Genomic DNA, 19,603 nt, shown 5'->3' on the forward strand with positions numbered 1-19,603 from the left:
TCTCCTTAGTCCCTCACCACTAAGGGACACAAGATCTGTGCAAATCCAGGCACATGGTGTGCTCCTCCTTGGTGGGAAGGAACATGGATGAGTGCGCCACACAAGTGAGCAGGCGGGAGGGAGACTGGACATGTGGAATTTGTCACTTTTATCCCACTGCAGGCTGAAAAGGAGTGCAGCGCCCCATAGTCGGGAGGGGGTTTGAGGAGAGGACGGTGGGAGGCAATGGCTCTTTGGAAGCAGGACTGACCCCTGTGTCCCCTTCAGAATGCCCACGTGAGCTGTTACCGCCTCCACTGCCCGCCCGTCCACTGCCCCCAGCCCGTGACTGAGCCGCAGCAGTGCTGTCCCCGCTGTGTGGGTGAGTGGCCTCGCGTCTGCCCCTGTACCAGCCTCCCACCTGCCCAGTGGCCCTTGACCCACTCCTGACACAGCCAGAGGAGGTCCCTGGAATGAGAAGGGCAGACTCCAGCCACCAGAGCTGCTGAGACCCCAAGGTGCTCATGGAATGCATCCTCCATGGATCCGCGAGGAGGGCTGGGGTGGCCACAGACTTCTCAGCCTTGAGTAGCTGTGCTTGGCAGGAGGAGGGAGGGAACGTGGGAAAGAGCTGAAGGAAAACAGGCGTGCTTGACCTCTTGATGGCACAAGTGGGCTTCGTTCTCCCAGGGGCTGGCCAAAGCCTGAGAGAGTGGATTTACCCTGTGTAAGTGAAGGTGAGTGAACTGGGGCTGGGAGGCCCTGCAGGGTGACCCCGGGGTTACCGCCCGGGGCTGGGAATGGCCACAGGAGTTGACTATGTGCTCTGAGACTCCTCCTGTGCTGTGGTTTAGAGGTTCTAATATGTGCCCCAATGCTAAATGTCCATGATTTTAAGAATCTACGAACAGCCTCTGAGACTGGGATTCCAAGAAGCAGAGGTAAGAGAGGAGAGAGGGGAGGTGATCTGAGAAGAAATTGACATAACCAAGGGGCAAATGAGGGGCAGTCAGCAGGGTGGCCAACTCGGAAGGCAGGAGATGTCAAGAGGAGGACCCATGTTTAGTAACATCGAGAAGGTGATGAGGGGAGGGGGTCCCAGGTTGTAGCCTCAGCTCCAGACTCTGGAAGCAGCTCTCTTGGGGGATTGGGGACCTGTGTGGAGTATGGGCGTAGAGGGGCTTCTGTTCCAAGTGGGATCCCAGTAGGGATCTGACTGTGACTCCAGCTTGGGTCATGGTTTCCTGGCTCTGGGTTCACCAGGGGAGCGGGGTCTCTAGGCTTCATCCTGCCCAATGAGGGGGCATCATACCTCCTCCCGGCTGAGGCTGACCCCAGGAGTCCTGACCGCTCCCTGCTGTGCCTCAGCCCAGCCCCCTTCTTTCTGCCATGCTCCTCACTCCCTCTTTCCCAGCCTTGCCCCTTTGCCTGTCTTGTCTGCATATTCCTGAAAACTCATCTCAGCCATCGGCCCCTTCAGGAAGCCTTCCCTGACAGCCCTTCCCGGCTGAGTTAGGGGTGCCTCTTTTACGCTGCCACAGCTTCTGTGCTCCCATCTCCCCTAGCCCAGACCATACCAGTGTCACTGCTTGGGGCCTGTCTCTCCACCCAGTGAGACCATCAGTTTCCTGATGTGAGGGGGCTGGGCCTTATTTGCACTCCATTCCCAGCATATAGCATGGCACCTGGTGCAGAGAAGGTGCTTAGGAAAGGTGCCTTGAAAAAAGGAGCAGGAGGGCTACCCCTCTATCCAGTAGGGTGAGGACAGGCTAACTGGCAGGTGATGCGGGGGTGGTCTGGTAGCCAGGGAGTGGAAGGCACTTACTCCAAGATCAGGCACAGTCCAGATCACACCAGTGAACTCCACTCGGATGAAACTCCATACGGAACCTTGTTTTGTTCCCTTCTGTATCCCCAGAACCTAGAACAGTGCCTGGCACTAACAAGTGCTCCATGGATGCTTACTGAACGTTGAGTGAACTAGCACAGGTCTAAACTGAGTGGCACTCAGTGGAGCTGAGGCTTCTGGCCTTGCCTTATTGCTTCAAACAGAGCCACCTCTGACACTCAGGGGCATAAAGGCCATGGGAGGGAGTGACATGGTCAGAGAGGAATGTCAGGGTTCTTCTTGGTTCATCAATATGAGGTCTGGCTGGGAAGGCTGAGGCCAGAGCTTGGTTTAAAGGATAAGATACAAACATTTCAGAGAAGTGGCCCAGTTAGTTCTGATAAAGCTCTAGACCATTTTCTTCTTCCTCCTTCCCCTCCCCACCTATAGAACCTCATACCCCTTCTGGGCTCCGGGCCCCACCAAGGTCCTGCCAGCATAATGGGACCACGTACCAACACGGAGAGATCTTCAGTGCTCACGAGCTGCTCCCATCCCATCTGCCCAACCAGTGTGTCCTCTGCAGCTGTACCGTAAGAACTTCGACTCCCCTCTCATGTAGGCCAGTGGTCTGGGCCCTGGGGGATTGTCCCTTCTGGTCAAAGGGCATGAGAATGAATGGGCTCCAGGGAAGGGAACATCTGTGGGTGGGAACCTCCTGCTCAGGGCTTCCACGCAGTTCTGAGCTGCCTGGTCACCTTGCTCTGACCCTGGCCATTTCTGTGTCCTCTGTAGACTGCACTCCTTGAGGGCAGGAGACATTCTCAACTCATTTCTGTATCCTGCAGGGCCCCCAGCTCAGGGCCTGGCACATAGCATGAATGAAAGATCAGTGATCAATCCTGGGGTACAGAGACAGGGCCAGAGTTTGTAGTAAATGTAATTTAATCTGAAGCTAATTAAACTCCCCCTGCTTTGGGCAGAGCTGGGCCTAGGGTCAGGTCAGGCAGAGCTGAACCAGCAGTGTTATCAGGAGACAGAGACTGGAGTCAAGCAGGACCTGAGCTGGAAAGTCTTCCCCTCCGCCTCGGGGGTTCCAGGCGTGGCCCTGCTGCACATTTGTAGGTGGCCTTCAGCATGTCATCCTCACCCTTGGGCTTAGTGCATCTGCGCACTGGTGGGAGAAACCCCTGCTATCTCGATTTCCCTACCACCTGCCCAGCAAACTTCTCTGAGCCTCAGTTCTTCTGAGTGCTTAAGGGAGTCTAGGCTTCCCTGGTGGTGCTAGAGGTGAAGAACCTGCCTGTCAATGCAGGAGACATGAGACATGAGGCCGGGAGGGTGGTCTGCAGGAGGGCATGGCAACCAACTCCAGCATTCTTGCCTGGAGAATCCCACGGACAGAGGAGCCTGCTGGGCTACAGTCTGTAGAGTTGCACAGAGTTGGACATGACTGAGCATGCATGCATGCACACCCGGGAGTCTAACAAGGTGATCTCCAAGGTCCTCTCTGATTAAATAATCATCTGATTCAGCAGTGATGAGAGGGTACGAGGTCCATTCTAGGTGTCAGGCACCCAAGTTTCAGCTCTGGTTCTGCCATGGTTCCATCCGTGACCATCAGAGACAGTCATCTCTCTCGGATCTGTCTCCCATCTTTTCAGTGAGAGGATCCCATCACTCTGAGTCTGAATGTCAAAGTATCTGTGCTGCAGAGCAAACAACTTATAATAAAAGGGACCACTTAGAAATCAACCTAGACAATGGTTATTTTTGCAAGGCCTGGGCCTCTTGAAGTAAACTAGGGCACTGTACCTACTAGGAAATGCCTTATGTTTATATACAGTATCCCAAAAGCCCTATGAGAAGGCTATCACTAATCATATTTTATAGATAAGAAAACTGAGGCTCAGAGCAATTAAATGATTGGCCTAAGGTCACATGACTTCTCAGGTGGCACAGCAGTAAAGAATCTGCCTGCTATTGCAGGAGAAACAAGAGATGTGGGTTTGATTCCTCAGTTGGGAAGATTACCCAGAGTAGGAAATGGCAACCCACTCCAGTATTCTTGCCTGCAGAACCCCATGGACAGAGGAGCCTAGTGGTCTATAGTCCATGGTGTCGCAAAAAATCAGACATCACACACACACACACACACACACACACACACACACACACACAGAGCTAGTTAAGTGGCATACTCAGAATTCAGACGCAGGGCCACATGGTTCCAAACCCACACTGTTTTACCTGTACTGTGCTGCACCTGGATGAAGAGGGGGCTGTGGGAAGAGAGAACTCATGGTAGGGGAAGGTGTTATCTTGGGGCCTGGAGTGAGTGGGAAAGGTGCAGGGACCCTCCTCTGAGCTGCCTGGGCCTTGCCCCAGTGCTTGTGATCCCTTGTCCCTTCCCCCTGGATACTTGGGTCTCCCCTTCTTTCTTCTCATCCCTGTTTATATGGGACTTGTTTGAAGGATCAGAATCCTCACTCCTGAGACTCGCTGGAAAAGGAATAGGGGAAGGATTCGAAGTAATCTCACTCCTTCCCAGGGACACATTGTGCCTTGCAGTTTAAAAGGGGTTTTCATAACTGTTCCCTCATTTGATTTCACAACCCAGATGGAAGTGTCCCCATTTCACAGATGAAGAAGCTGAGGCCCAGAGAAGTGACTCACCAAAGGTCATCTGGCCTCCTGACTCCCAGAAGGCCCTTTCTGCTGCAGTCTTGCCTTTCCAGGCTGGGTCCTGAAGTTGGGGACCTAGAGTTTGCATAAGAGCAAGATGAGCTCAAGGAGACATGCCCTTGTCCTGCTCATCTGTGCTGGGCTCCCTGTTCTAGGCCAGGGGAGGACATTGACAGCAGGAGGAAGAGCCTGAAACATTCTGCCTGGCTGTGTCTCTGACTTCAGGGGGTTCAGGCCCCTCCATTGTCTGTTCCCATCTGTAGGTTGGGAAAATCTCACCTCACTAGGTTGCTGCGAGAGCCTAGGAAGAGCCTGGGTATGAAAAGGCTCAGAAGCTGGAGGATAACTGTTACCTTGGGGCCTGGAGTGAGTGGGAAAGGTGCAGGGACCCTCCTCTGAGCTGCCTGGGCCTTGCCCCGGACACTGTGCTGCTCCCCCTCTGCCCACCTCAGAGGAGACCTCAAGCCATGGACTGCCAGAGTGGGGGCTATCCCAGCCCCAAGGCTGGTCCTCAGCAGAGCTCATCTCCCAGCTCCTGTGTGTTCTGTCTGTCAGGAGGGCCAGATCTACTGTGGCCTCATGACCTGCCCAGAACCAGGCTGTCCCCCACCCCTCCCGCTGCCCGCCTCCTGCTGCCAGGCCTGCAAAGGTGAGTCTGTCCCTACATCTGGCAGTGTGCACCCACCGCCTCAGGGACCCAGCCATGGACTGTTCAGGGGACCCTCAGGGGTCACCCGGCCCCTGCCTTCCTCAGGGTGGTGGCTTAGCTGCACCCCTCAGACAGCTGAGCCTGCGCCAGAGACTGATGTGCAGTATTTGTATTATAATCCCAGGGGGCAGGAAGGAGGGGACAGAAAGTGAAGCAGGGAGGGAGGCAAAAACAGCACAGGAATGTGTTGGGGAGCTGGCCTTGACTTGACATCAAGCGTGACCTATTGCTCCAAGTAGCCTTCTGCTCCTCAGAAAGGCCTGGAGGTGATAGAGGGAGAGGAGGAAGTGGTCCACCAGCCACCAACTCCCACTGGTCAAAGATTCACCCCCAGGCGGGGTCACTCCCTCCCACTCCCCGCTGTGTTGGGCTATCCTGGGAATGGGAGAGGGAGTGGGGATGGAAGGGGAGATAAGACATGGGGGCGGAGACATGGAGGAGGTATGGCATGAGGGCACCTGCTGCCAGATTGGGTCTGAAGGAAGCTGGCTGCAGTCCATGTGAAGAGGGTGCTGCTGCAGTGCCTGCAAGGAGGGGACAAAATGCCTGCCAAGATGAGGCCAAGAGGATCAGAAGAGGCACAGGAGAGGGGTCTGTAGAGCAGAGACCATGTCTCTTCCTGTCTTCCTCATCACAGAGCTGGGCACAGGCCTGGGTTCACTGGGGCTCCAAGCCCCTGTGTCAAGCAGAATCCTGGTAGCATCTCTGTACGGAACAGAGAGAGACAAGACAGTGGCGAGGGCAGGGTGAGCAGCTTGGGCAAAATGAAGTGCCTGGATGGCCAGATTGTTCCCTGTGGGCTGAGGTAGTCCAGGAAAGCTTCCTGGAGGAGGCAGACCTCGAGGAGGGTGGTACTCCACCATGGAATGCTTCCCCAGATGTTGGCATTGTGGAAGAGCACTAGATCAGAAACCAGTTTAGTCCTGGTCCTTCTAGTGAATTCCTGCAGAGTCCTTCCCTTCTGTGGGCCTCAGCCATGCTGTGTATGTACGGAGCGAGTGCGCTTGGTAATTTCTAGTAAGCAGTCTGATTCCCGTGTTCTGGGTCTCTGATTCCAGATTGCTCAGTGGCAGCCAGACTGTATGTGAGGCAGGGGTAGAGGGGCTCTAGGAAGCTGCAGGACTTCACAGGGTTTTGAGTGCTGGGGCCCAGAGAGGTAGGGGTGGAGGAGTCCTAGGCTTTTCCAGTGGGAGGGACAGAGAGGCTAAGGGTAGCCAGGGAGCGTATACTGTAAGCCAAGCCTAGTGACTTCAGGTGTGGCTGGGCTGAGAGGCTGCTGGGGGTGGGATTCACAGCCCCTATACCATCTGAGATGAGCACTGAATGACATGCTCTGGCCTAGCCAAGGGGTTCAGTCTTAAGTGACCAAGAGGCCAATGTGGAGATACAGTCTGGGGTTCAGTTGTAGGGATTTCACCAACCCAAAGGTGAGGAGACGTGTAATGAGAAGTGAGAATAAATACCCATGGGGCCAAGGGAACTACTGGTAAGGGGCTGCAGGAGTAGGGCCAGGCTTTGGAGGGGCAGAGTCTAGAGGTGGGGAGGCCCACAGGGCTCCAGCCAGGAAGGCTGAGGAGGTGGAGGCTCACGGACTTCCCTTTGGGTTTCTAGATGGGTCCAGTGAGAAGACGGCTGAAGAGGACACCACGCAGCCACACCGAGGGGTGGTGAGTGCATAGCTTTATGGAGAGGGTGGGGAGGGGGCGGTGAGGGGGCTGGTATCCTGGGCCTGAATCTCCTTGACTGTGGAGCAGGCGATCCCAGTTATTGCCTTCATGTCTCATTTGTCCCCTGGGTTGGTTCCATTAGCCACCACCAGGTTCCAGGCTCCTCTTTAACTTCCATTACAGCTCCCAAAGTGGCTGGTGAGGAAGGAGAGGGCTGGGGGGGGGGGGGGAAACAAAAACGCCACACAGAGCAGAAGCAGGCCTCAAGCGTCCTGATTTCCCTCCTGGAAAATTCTGACACTGTCCTGACCAGAGCCTGTGTCTGTCCTTATTCAGGCCACCTCTGGGCAGCATGTCTTCAGACGGAGTGGCCTCTGACTTGGGCCAGCCTTCCATCCCGCTCCTAAGGTTCTAGTTCTCTGGGGCTACCTCACGTTTCCGGCTCCGTCTTGACCCCTCTCCATCTTGGTCTAGCGTTCAGATGAGCTAAACTGCCTGACTCTCTCTGGTCAGAAAGAAAAGAGCTGGGAGAATGGGCTCACACCCTGACTCAGGGTCCCGTCCACCAGCCGTGCTATGCCTACCCTGTGAACAGCTCCGCCTGTGCTTACCGCCTGGCTCACCTGGACCCTGGGGCAGTCGAAGTGGGACTCCCCTCCCCAGAGACTTCCCAGAGGTCTGAACTAATGAGCCCTCCCTGCTCCTCTGCCAGCTCACCCCCTTCCCAGTCTGGGCCTTCTCTAGAGGGTCCTGACCATGCCCCCACCTCCCTCCCCGTCCCTGCCATGTGTGCACGTGTGCCGTCGCTTCAGCTGTCTCCAAGTCTTTGCAACCCCATGGACTGTAGCCCACCACGCTCCTCTGTCCTTGGGATTCTCCAGGCAAGAATACCTGCTGTGCCCTCCTCCAGGGCATCCTCCTGACCCAGGGATTGAATCTGCATGTCTTATGTCTCCTGCATTGGCAGGCAGGTTCTTTACCACTAGTGCCACCTGGGAAGCCCCTGTCCTTGTCATAGGAGGCAGCTAAGTGAAACCCACCAGACTTAGTTGCAGTAAGTAGTTCCAGCTATTCATTGAACTGCTGGATGACGTGGGTAAGTCATATAGGGGTGCTGGGCTCTTCAATTCCTTCTTGCCTCTATTTTACTTGACGAATATTTCCTGGCTGCCTCCTGTAGTCCTGGGCCCGTGCTGCGGGCTGGGACATAGTATTCACTCTGGGAACTCCTGTGGGCTCAGTGCAGACACTGAAGGACTGTCTCAGAGATTGTACAGTCAGGAAGGGGCTGCAGAAGAAGGAACGTGACTCAGTGTCAGTGAGGGGGTGATAAACTCCACCCCTGTCCCCAGCCCACTTGCTCCTTTCTCAATCCGCAATTTTTGGACCAGGGAGCTCCTGCTCTGTTTATGGCCGTCACACACACCCTTTGCTTTCATCGCCAACCCTCTCAAGACCTGATCTGGCAGTGTGGGGTCTTGAGGTGTTGGATTCAGAAAAGGGGCTCCTAAGATCCATCATCTCTGGACAGGACCTGCTCTCAGTCCTCTCTCCTAGGGGATTCTGCAGTTGGGTGGGATCTTTGGAGGTCCATCCCCTGTCCCATCACCTAAATCTTCTCAGGCAAAGAATGTCCTGACGCTTATGCTCACTCCGTTTCTTGAATATTAAGTTCTCGGGGTCCCTGATCACTCACACTTTCCACATCAAGACCTCAGCCCCCTCTGGTTACTTTTCAGCCCCAAGGTTCTGGCGCTGCCAGCTGAAGAAGGGCTCTGTGGAGGCTGGACTTCCAAACCACTGACCTCCGAGAGTCTTCAAAGATTCGTTGCCTGGGAGTGTCTTTGACCTTCCTTCTGCCCAGAGCCTATGCCGTCCCAACAGCCACCTTCAGGCCTCTCACTGCAGCCTGTTTTTCTGCTTCTGCGCTGGCAGCGGGCCTTCAGTGATCTTCATCTTTCCTGCCCTTCACAGAGACATTCCCAGGATCCGTGTTCAGGGGACAGCGGGAGAAAGAGAGACCTGAGCACCCCGTCCCCCACCGGGCCCAGCGCCTCTCTGGGCTTCATCCCTCGCCACTTTCGACCGAAGGAGGCAGGCAGCACCACAGTCAAGATTGTTCTGAAGGAGAAACATAAGAAAGGTGGGAACCGGAGCCTCTGCTGACCTTGAGGTGGAAAAGGGGGCCCCTGTCTGCTCCCACTTCCCATCCCTGCAATCTCAACTTGGCCATGGGCTGGTAGACTCATAGAACATTAGATCTAAACTTCCAGCTGACAGATGAGGACACCGAGGTTCAGAGTATTGAGTTAGAGACAGAACCAGTCCTGGAACTAGGACTACAGGCCATGTAACAATATTCTTTTGAGCATGATTTTGCTGGGAATTGAGAGGCAGAGAAGAGAGAGATGAAAATGGTCCCCTTCCTCAAGGGACTCATAGACTAGTAGGGGAGACAAGCATGTAAATCAAGTATTACAAGATAAGGAGGTGTTGAGGGAAAGGTTTTGATGAAGGAAGGGGGAAGCAGAGCTGGGCTGTAGGAGGATGGTTGGGATGGAGCAGGGAAGCAGGTCAAGGAGACAACTGTGGCAGCAGACGGGCAGAGAGACCTCACTGCATGTCACCCTGATTGGTGGAGAGGGAGGAGCCACAGTGGCATCTGACAGATGGGACACTGAGGCTGTGAAAACAGACAGGACCTGCCCATGCTCGCATGGCCCACTATTGACAGCACAGGCCTCCTACCGTCAGGCCAGCCCTCTCCACACCCCACCGTGGGTGCCCATGGCAGGCGGGGAGGACTCTTCATCTTCAACAAGAACTTACCGGTCCCACCTCTGTCCTGAGTGCTGAGATGGGGGATGTCTGGGACAGGGGACTGGTTTATTCCCTGGCCTCTGCTTTACAAGCAGTGTGGCTGGGCCAGACTGGTGAAGCAGGGGCACCCCAAGGACCTACCCCCACCCAGTATTGGACTCTGTCCCAAGCCCCAGGTACTGACCCTCCTCCCTTCCTGCCTTCCTCGGCCCAGCCTGTGTGCACGGTGGGAAGACATACTCCCATGGGGAGGTGTGGCACCCGGCCTTCCGCTCCTTCGGACCCCTGCCCTGCATCCTGTGCACCTGCCAGGATGGCCGCCAGGACTGCCAGCGGGTGATCTGCCCCACTGCGTACCCCTGCCACCACCCTGAGAAAGTAGCCGGGAAGTGCTGCAAGATTTGTCCAGGTACAAAGAGAGCCTGGGGGCAGGGAGGGCACTGGCTAGAGCAAGGCCTGGGTCTCTCTCCCCAGGGCACAGACACGTAGAACATCCTGTGTGGGCATGGATAGATGGGGCAGGGGCTCAGAGTCACGGGATTCAGGGGCGTTTAGATGCACGGAATGCTAGAAACATGGCAGTGAGAAACGCCCAACTCAGTTACGAGGCTTACAGAACCATGTAGTGCTACAGATTCAGAGGCTCTCAGGCACACACAGAATCAAGTAATGTCCTGGATTCGGCGAAGTCATAAAAGCTTAGGCTATTAGGACTTCTTTTTTAATTAATTTATTTTTTATTGAAGGATAATTGCTTTACAGAATTTTGTTGTCTTCTGTCAAACCTCAACATGAATCAGCCATAGGTATGCATATATTCCCTCCCTTTTGAACCTCCTTTTAAGAGGAATGGTCAACATTTATTGAACACTTACCATGTGCCACATAGGTATTTGGCATGAGGTCATGCAATCCTCACCACAGTGGGCAGGGTAGTCACCTACATCTTCATCTCCATTTTACAGGATGAGAAGAGAAATACCTTGTCCCAGGTCCCAAAACTGTAAGTGACAGAGTTGGGATATGAACCCTGTCTGTCTTATTCCAAAGACAATGCTCTCCTTTTTTTTTTTTTTTTTGGCCATGCCATGAGGCTTGCTGGATCTTAGTTTCCCGACCAGGGATTTACCTCAGGCCACAGCAATGAAAGAGCCGAGTGCCAACCACTTGGACTGCCAGGGAATCCCCACAAACACAATACTCTTGATCACTATTGTCTTCCTTCAGTCCTCAGAAACACATGGGAAAACTGAGACCCAGAGAAGGGAAGGGACTTTCTTAAGTTACACAATGAAGCTGGAACTAGAAGTCCTTCTAAATCCTCTCCCGTATCACACTCATCATCGTCATCACTCCCACCATCACCTCAGCCTCTCCCAAGCCTTTCCTTCTATGTGTGTTCATTGTGGGCCTCTGTTTGGTGGTATGAGTCACTCAAAAGACTTGATTCCTTCCCTTGACCTTATGGGTCTATTTTAGAGAGAAAACACAGCCGAGCAGTTTTAAGGCAATGCAGGGCAGTGTGGGATTAAGGGCATGAGTGGAAGGCATAAGCAGGAAGATTTTAAAAGCTAAGGGTGGGAGGAAACAGCGCAGGGTGAGGGGAACAAAGCTTCTAGAAGTCAGGCCTCCAGAGTTGCCGGCTGAGTTCTTTCAACAGTGACCTTAGGATTAATGGCTGTGCAGGAAAAAACGTCAGAGCATCTCATTGAGAATAGCAGCCTGTGACTGTCAGCAGGAGCTGTTGTAAGGGGCGGGCCTGTTCCCTCAAGCCTGGAAGGAAGGCAGGTGGGGTCGAAGGCACTGTCCTGGTCATGTCTCTGACAGGGCTGGCTACAAAACTGAAAGGAGAAGAACAGGGAAGAAACAGAGGAAGGAAACGCTGAGAACCGACTGTGCACCCAGTATTGTACCATGATTTCAGAGTTTACTTAATTTTTCCATCTCAGTTATTTCACAAATGAGATAGCCGAGTGGCTATGATTACCCTAAGTCTCCACCTGCCCCAGAATTTGCTGTCAGGTTCGCTCCCTGACATACTTATCTACCTAACTTACTCTTCTAGGCAAAGACAGGCTACTTTACCTTTCTGAGCCTTAGACATAGAGCTGATGAAAGTGCTTTATGAATTGCAAATCAAAACCTAAACATAAGGGATAACAGTCACTTATAGATTAATAAACGGTAGGGGCAAGGTGAGAGAGAAGCATGATGGCATGATGGTTGAGGGTTCACCTTGAATTCTGTTTTTTATTTGGCCATGCATGCAGCTTGCAAAATCTTAGTTCTCCAACCGGGGATCAAACCCAGGCCCACAGCAGTGGAAGCGTGGAGTCCTAACCACTGGACAGCCAGGGAATTCCTTTTCCTTTCTTTATTTTAAAATAGATTTCTTTTTTTTTTTTTTGGCTCCACTGCACAGTTTGTAGGATCTTAGGTCCCCAACCAAGAGTTGAACCCAGGCCCTCAACAGTGAAAACATAGAGTCCCAACCACTGGACCACCCAGGAATTCTCTCGAATTCTCTCTGAGAATGGCTGCGGCTCGCTGCTGGGCTCCTTCACAAACACATATGGTCTTGGGCTCACCCTCAGATCCTACTCCATTTCCCCTTAAAGATATTGAGACAGCTTACAGCTTTTAGCTGGACACCTCAAAGGTCTTCATAACTAGAAGAGTCTAGAAGGTGGGGAGATGCGTAGGGATTTAGTCCTTCAGTCCCTGAAAGACAATCAGGGAGTATTGATACATGGAAAGTTCTGGGAATGTCCTTGAAATTCCAACATGTCAAGGCTTTAGGACTGGATCCAATTTGCAGGATCCAGAAACAAACTTACCACCATCCCCATCATCCTCATCCCCCACCCCCCACCCCTCCCACCACCCTACAGTCGCCATCATCACAGTTATCACCACCTGTTCCATATGATGCTCCATCATCATTACTGCCAACAGCGCCTCAACCTCTCCCAAACCTTTCCTTCTGTTCCTTGTGAGCCTGTGTTTGGTGATGTGAGTGACTCAAAGGACTTAAAGAACAGGATTCCTGCCTTTCCCCCTGTGGGTTTATTTTAGAGAGAAAACATACCCAAATGAAGCAACCACAAGGCAATGCAAGGCAGCATGGATCTAAGGGCATGAGTGAGAGGCATAAGCAAGAAGGGTTAACAAGCTATAGGTGGGAGGACACAGGGTGAACTAAGCTGTTCCAGGTGGGCTGCCTGGAGGAGGTGGAATGTGAGCTGGGCCCTGAAGGGTCAGAAGCTTTCTGACAGGCTAATCAATGGGAGGAGACTAGGGGAGAGGCCCCCTCTCTGTTCCCCAGAAATCTCCTTGTCTTCCCAGGGGCACCAGAACTTTCCCAAAGGACCCTAATGACCCTGAGGGAGATGTCAGCCCAGTGGTCCCTCTTCCTGGGCTATCAGGAGTGGGGAGACAGAGCTTTCACAGCTCCTTGTCTCTCCCAGAGGACAAGGCAGACCCAGGCCACAGTGAGATCAGTGCCACCAAGTGTCCGAAGGCGCCAGGTCGAGTTCTCGTCCACACGTCAGTATCCCCAAGCCCGGACAGCCTGCGTCGCTTTGCCCTCGAGCGCGAGGCCTCTGAGCAAGTGGAGATCTACCTCTGGAAGCTGGTGAAAGGTGAGCCCTGGCCCATTCCCACTCTGGCCTGTCCCCCTGCCTGTGCTCCAGCCGCCCCCTCCCAGGGGTGTTAGGGAACTGATTAAGTGCCTCTGGCCCAAGAAGACCTGCCTCAGGTCATCTTCCAGCTCTGAGTCCCAGATTCCAAGAGAGAGGGGGACAGTGACTCTGACAGTTGCGATACTCTCACCCAGTCTGAGATGCCAGAGCCTGGCAGTGCTCCCTCTCCTGGAGGAAAGGGGTTGTTACACTTTGTGAGGAGCCAGGACAGAGTAATGCCTACCCTGAAGAACGAAAGAGCTGTCCATTGGTAGAATTTCAGCAGACTGGGAGGAGAGATCTTTTCAGGCAGGAGGGCCCTCACAGCACCCTCAAATCCTCAAGGCCAGTCTCATCTAGCCTTTCCTTTATGGTGGATCCTATCCCTCTACGGTAAGTCGACATATTTCTCATTCTGTGAGAAAATTACCCTGATCAGTAGGCTGCATCTATCACCAACTGAAGGTTAAGAGAAGGGAATTGCTGAGAGTTCAGCTTTGGGGCTCTTCTTGTTAAACGTAAATCCCCTGGGTAGAGTAAAACAAATTAAACCTTTAACCGGGAATTAGTTCTAAGGTCACTTTTCTCTACTGATGTGGTTGGCTGGCAGTGGGGAGGTGAAGGGGATGGGGGGGTGGAAGAGGGAATGATAATAAGAATGATGACGATGATAATAACAACCAATGTGTGAAGCACTTTGAAATTTACAAAGTGCTTTCACCTTCATCATCTCATTTGATCCTCAACGATCCTGAGAGTTAGGTATTATTATCCCCATTTTACAGATGAGGAAACTGAGGCTCAGAGAGGTGAAGTACCTGGCCCAAGGCCACACAGCCAGTAAGTGGAGGAGCTAGAGCCCAGGTCTTGTGACGTCAGATGCGGCTCTTTCCCTGCTCTACTCTGCCCCCTGTCGTGGGAGGAATGGACCAAGAAAGCGGAGCTGTTCAGCCTGGAGAAGAGAAGACTCAGGGGAACAGGACCGCTGGCTTCATGGCTCTGAAGGACTGCCCCAGGCAGAGGGAGCAGTTGTGCTCTGAGTGACCACAAGGGTCGAAACAACAAGCAGGGGCTTTGGAATCAGACAGACCTAGGTTTGAATCCCGGCTCTGCCATTTCTTAGCTGTGTGGCCTTGGGCAATCACTTGACCTCTCTGGGCCTCAAATTTCTCTTCTGTGAATGGGGGAGAAGGGGCTTGAGAGGCTTAAGTGAAATGACATAGGTACCACCCCTGACCCATAGTAAGTGCTAAAAATGTCTGCATCCTTCTCATCCCACCTCATTGGCTGAGTTAGAATGGCAGAGAAGCACGTTTCTGTTAATGAGAGGAAGTGCCTTCTCAACCTGAAGTCTTCCTGCAGTGGAAGGCAGGGAGCAAGTTCCATTCACAGAAGTGTATAAGCAAGGGCAGGGAGGGGACTTGACCAGAGGCTGAGGGGGAGAGTCAGTAATCCTTATGGTTGCTCTGAGCATTGGGAGTCCCTCAGTCCCTGGACAGGTGGGGTTGCAAGTTTATGCTGGGCCTCCTCCCATCTGCTCTGGCACCACAGAGTGTAAAAGGCTGAGCCTCTGTCCTCAGGCCCTCATGGCTTGCAGGAGCTCTCTGGGAGTCGAGCTGGTCAGGGAAACCTTCATGGAGGGTGGGCCTGGACTGGACAGGATGTAAAAAGGCAAGAGGGGCACACTGCAGCGACAGCCTCAAACTCTGGCTCCAGAGCCCATGCTTATATGTCCGGCGCTCTGTGACTGGTGAGTAGCAGGTACTATGTATAACGTGTTGCAGTTCACAGGTGTAAGAAACCGGAAGGGTATGTATTGTATTAAGCCCCCATTTTGCAGATAAGAAAACTGAGTCTGAGAGGTAAAATGACTTGCTCAAAATCACACAGTTTAAACAGTAAAGATTCAAACCCAGGTCTTACTGTCCCCAGTGTCACCTCCACAAAGGTGACCTTATGCTTTTAGGGAAGGACCCGAGGAAGGCGCAGGATGGCAGAGATGGGGGAGTCACAGCTCAAGGCCAAATCTCATTACCAGGGGTGCAGTGAAAAGGAAGAAGTGGGGAGGACTCCTCAATTTCACAATGCCAGGCCCTGCCACCCTCTCACTAGCAAACCTACCCACCCTATCACCTCCTAAGCCCCTGGGTGGCTGAAATACCCCATCAACACCCCCATTCCCTCCCTGTCCCAGACAGAGAAAGTCAAAACGAACTCTCCCAAGGGCCAATTGTCAGTGGGAGACTGTTGCTGTTTCCTCACCCAGACAAATGGAAACAGCAACCTTGGGAGCCAGGAGAGGAAGAGGAGAATTGACCTGGAGACAAAGTGAGCTGAAAACTGGGCTGAGGCCACCCCAGAGCAGGGCCAGCTCCAGGCCCAGAATCTGAGCAGAGAACTGGCTTAGCGTTTAGGATTTTTCAAGTCTAGCATTTCAAGAGAAGGGACCTCAGGGTTCTCAATTCCTCCCCCACTAGGGAAGGAAGTCCCTCTGCTAGCCTCCCTGATGGTCTTGAGCCCCTGACTGCACTCAGCCCCACCTCACCTCCAGACAAGATGGTTCACTTGCCATTCTGGGAATGGCTGTGCTCAAGAAGGTTCTTCAGTAAGCTGAGCCTGTCCTATCTCTTGAAACTCACCCACCACTACACCTCTGCCTGGGACACACAGAGCCCAGCCACTCTCAGGCCTGGCACACCCTTCAAAGGCCAAAAGGCACAACCATGACCCTCAGACAAGCTCTTGCTTCTAGGCCCAAGAGCCCAGACCTTTCAATCACGCTTTGCAAGTAACAGCATGGAGACGACCCTCTTCCCAGTCACTTCTCCAATTTGTGTTTGGGGGTTTGTGCAGTGGCAGGCGGGGGCACCAGGACCCATCCCCATCTCATAACTGTGATGCAGCCTGGGCCTCTGGAGCAAGTCTCTCCCATATTCTGTCCCTGGCACCTGGGGGTGGGGCGCCTGAGCACAGTGCTGGGCATTCCCAGCTTCCTCGAGCTCAGTCCCAGGACCAGAGCAGTCTGTGCCCCTAGGTGGGACCCCACCCGGATTCCCATAGGCAAGGCCAGTTCTTGGTTTTCTTGAGGGTGGTACTGGCCTAGCAGAGGCCTTGCTGTCACATCTGTTCTTTCTGGCCGCAGCCCCTGGTGGCAACAGCTGGCGCGACCTCATAGCCCAAGTGCTCAGGGCTTTAGCACCATGTGTGGTGCCTGTGGCCAGCTCCCCGGGGGAATACAAACATTAGGAGATCCAGCTAATACCTCATTCCCCCTCAGGGCCTGGCCTAGACTGAGTACTCATATATTTGCTTATCCATGCATCCAGGGATTCATTCATTCATTCCTTCAGCATGCCCAATATGAGCCAGGTTCAGGGAACCCAAGAAGAGAGTCCTCTCCATTCCCAGTCTGGTGGAGGAGGCAAGAACAGACATAATGGTAGCATATTAGAAATAGGAACAATCACAAACAGAAGCCAAGAGGTGTGGGCAACCCAAGGAGGAAATTATAACTATTTAAGGGAGGAGGGAGAATCAAGAAGACTTCCCAGGTAAGGCTGGGAGGATGAGAAGTTCACCTGTGGCAACAGAAGCCGGAGTTTGGCAGAAGGGATGGCAAATGGGAAGGCTTCACCCCTTGAGGGACCTCAAGGAGTTGGTTAGACCTGGAGCAGAGGCAAGGGATGGGGTGAACTGAGCCTTGAGTGGAAAGGGAGCCTACAACCCTGACACCTGTAGTGCTTTGGTGTTTGAAGCAAATCACCTGTTGATTTTTATCATACGTTCTACAGTCCAGAAAAAAAAAGACTGATTAGGCCCTACAGGCCTGGTGGCTTCCCAGCCTCCCTCCCTCCCTCCTTCCCTCCTTGCCCCTCTGCAGTGTTGACAGGTGAGGGGTGTGAGCACAGGATGATGATGGTGAGAGGAGCAGGGTCATGGAAGGAGGGGGTGACAGGGTAACAGGCATGTTTTCCAATGCCTGCAGCCAGGATCACAGATGAGAGGCGGGGTTAAAGGTCAGAAGTCTAGGGTAGTGACCCAGGTAAGACACGATGGGGCCTAGAGGGGAAGGGTGACATTGGGGGATAGGGTGAACAGATTCAAAATATTTAGGAAACTGAGTCCTCAGGATTCAGTGTCTGGTCAGAATAGGGGAGGGAAGGGAGGTGACTGGGTCTGTCCTGGGTCTAAGTCACCCCATTTCACTGACCACACACCCTCTCTTTCCTGCTCATGCCCTTGTCTTTGCACTCAGGAATCTTCCACTTGATTCAGATCAAGAAAGTCAGGAAGCAAGACTTCCAGAAGGAGGCGCAGAACTTCCGGCTGCTCACCGGCACCCACGAAGGTGCGACCCTGGGCCGAGGACAGGGGCCTGGGAAGAGAGTCGGGCTAGAAGCTGGGGAGTTCCAGGCTGCTGGTGCTGGGAGGGGGGTGCTGTCAGCCACAGACGTCAGTTCCCGGCACAGGAATCCAGTGGGTGTCTGGGCCAGAGATTTCCCAACTCAGGCGCTCGAGAGCTCGGGAGCGGGAAGGTGAAGCAGAGCCAGCTGGATCTGGTCTTGGGGCAAGGGAGACAGGGCTGTCAGAGGGGACTCTGAGCCCCTAAATCCTGGTGCTGAGTAGTCCCTCTACTGGAACCTCTCCCACTGAAACCTCCTAACCACGTTGCTACAGAGGCCCCCAGCTTACTCCCTACCACCCTGAGGAAGATGGATCCAGGTGGGTGGAGAGGAAGTCACAGAGGGGAGGGTCACCAACAGGTGTCAGGTTAAAGGTGGGCTCCTATGCCAGAAGCCTTTGGGATTATGGGGGTAGGATGGGGTCCCCATCTCCTTCCTCTCTGGGCTTCAAACCCAGCCTCCTCGGTCCTCCTTGTCCCAAGTTTTCCCCACCCCAGTCACCCTGCCTCAGTTGTGCACATGTATGCACACGCACATACCACCAACACACCCTTACGCATACATAGACTGCACACCCACACACAACTCTTCCTCTTTTCTCCATTCAGGTCACTGGCACATCTTCCTAGCCCAGACCCCGGAGCTGAAGGTCACGGCCAGTCCAGACAAAATGACCAAGACCTTATAACAAAGATCTGAACAGTTGCAGATATGAGCTTTATCATTTTTGTTGTCATATATTAATAAATAAGAAGTTGCATTACCCCTTAATCCTGCCCGTTGAGTCCATTTCCAGTCTCTGTGTGTTCTCATGATTACAGGCAGGCCTGGTCATCCCCATTTTACAGGACTGGGAACTGAGGTGCAGAAGGGGCAGAGGCTGGCCCCAGTCCTCACAGAGAGTGGTTTTGAGAGCCAGGGCTAGTACCCACCCCACGCCCCACCCTGTCTTCTGACCCATGGCCTCTCCCCTGCTCTGGGCTGCTGCTGTCCCCGGCCCCCCAGCTACAGCGCCTCCTGCTTTTGTGGGCAGCCCCCCTTCCCATAACTCTTTGGCACTGAGCCTAGTGAGGGGGATTGACTCTAGTCAGCCAGCCGAGGGGTATGCATGGAGCCTCAAAGTACTTTCCCGGCAGATAGTGCAGGGGTCCTGACAACCGTCAGCTACACTCTACAATGAGGACACAGAGTTGAGGGAGGAGCAGTAATTTGCCTGAAGCCGCACAGCAGGGTGGTAGCAGATTCGGATTTGTATGCCAGGTCTCTCGCTCCAAGCTCGCACTCCTTCCCGTTCCACCGTGACCAATGTTATAAACCCGAATATTCTCACCTCAGAGGCTTTCCAAGGCTTGGCAGTCAGATTGCCAACCTTGGCACCACGGTCTGGGAAGAAGGCCTAACAGTTACAATTAAAGACATCAGTCATTTATCCTGCCCATGGGTACAGTTCCTTTCCCTTTCAAAGACGTTTTAATGCCCATGATTCTACTTAAGGTGAACAATATAGGAATTACTTCCATTTTAGAGAGGAGAAGACAGAGGCTCAGGATCACCCAGTGTCTTCCCCAAAGCCTCACAGTGATGAGTGGTGAAGCCAGGACCAGAGCTCGGACCTACTGACTTGCAGGCCTGTGCTCTCATCCACAGTCACATGTCACCCACCCCGCCCCCCCCCCCCAATCCCCAAACCTGATGGAAAGCCATGGAGAGATGGTGTCAAGTGGCCTGTAAGCTGGATTTTGCCACCTGCAGCCACTTGGCTCTGCTCTGAGCCCCTGTCTTGTCCCTGGGCATCTGAGGTTGGGGAAGTCAGCTAAGCTGCCTCCCAACAC

General features: G+C 53.5%; 1 protein-coding gene across 2 annotated transcripts in view; it reads left to right on the forward strand.

Moving 5' to 3' along the window:
- Positions 1 to 18,539, forward strand: part of CHRDL2 (chordin like 2) — a 35,181-nt gene extending 16,642 nt beyond the window's left edge. The window contains exons 3-12 of one of the 2 annotated variants that reach the window (XM_018059349.1): positions 268 to 361; positions 2,258 to 2,400; positions 5,048 to 5,141; positions 6,813 to 6,868; positions 8,843 to 9,011; positions 9,903 to 10,097; positions 13,156 to 13,329; positions 14,154 to 14,208; positions 17,624 to 17,716; positions 18,380 to 18,532. In XM_018059349.1, coding sequence (XP_017914838.1) covers positions 268 to 361; positions 2,258 to 2,400; positions 5,048 to 5,141; positions 6,813 to 6,868; positions 8,843 to 9,011; positions 9,903 to 10,097; positions 13,156 to 13,329; positions 14,154 to 14,208; positions 17,624 to 17,716; positions 18,380 to 18,470 — 1,164 coding nt within the window. In that variant the 3' untranslated portion in view covers positions 18,471 to 18,532. Of the gene's footprint in view, positions 1 to 267; positions 362 to 2,257; positions 2,401 to 5,047; positions 5,142 to 6,812; positions 6,869 to 8,842; positions 9,012 to 9,902; positions 10,098 to 13,155; positions 13,330 to 14,153; positions 14,209 to 17,623; positions 17,717 to 18,379 lie in introns of both variants that reach the window. The other variant, XM_005689975.3, reaches the window with a different exon arrangement.

Source organism: Capra hircus, chromosome 15, assembly GCF_001704415.2.
Source record: "Capra hircus breed San Clemente chromosome 15, ASM170441v1, whole genome shotgun sequence".
Lineage (NCBI taxonomy): Eukaryota > Metazoa > Chordata > Mammalia > Artiodactyla > Bovidae > Capra > Capra hircus.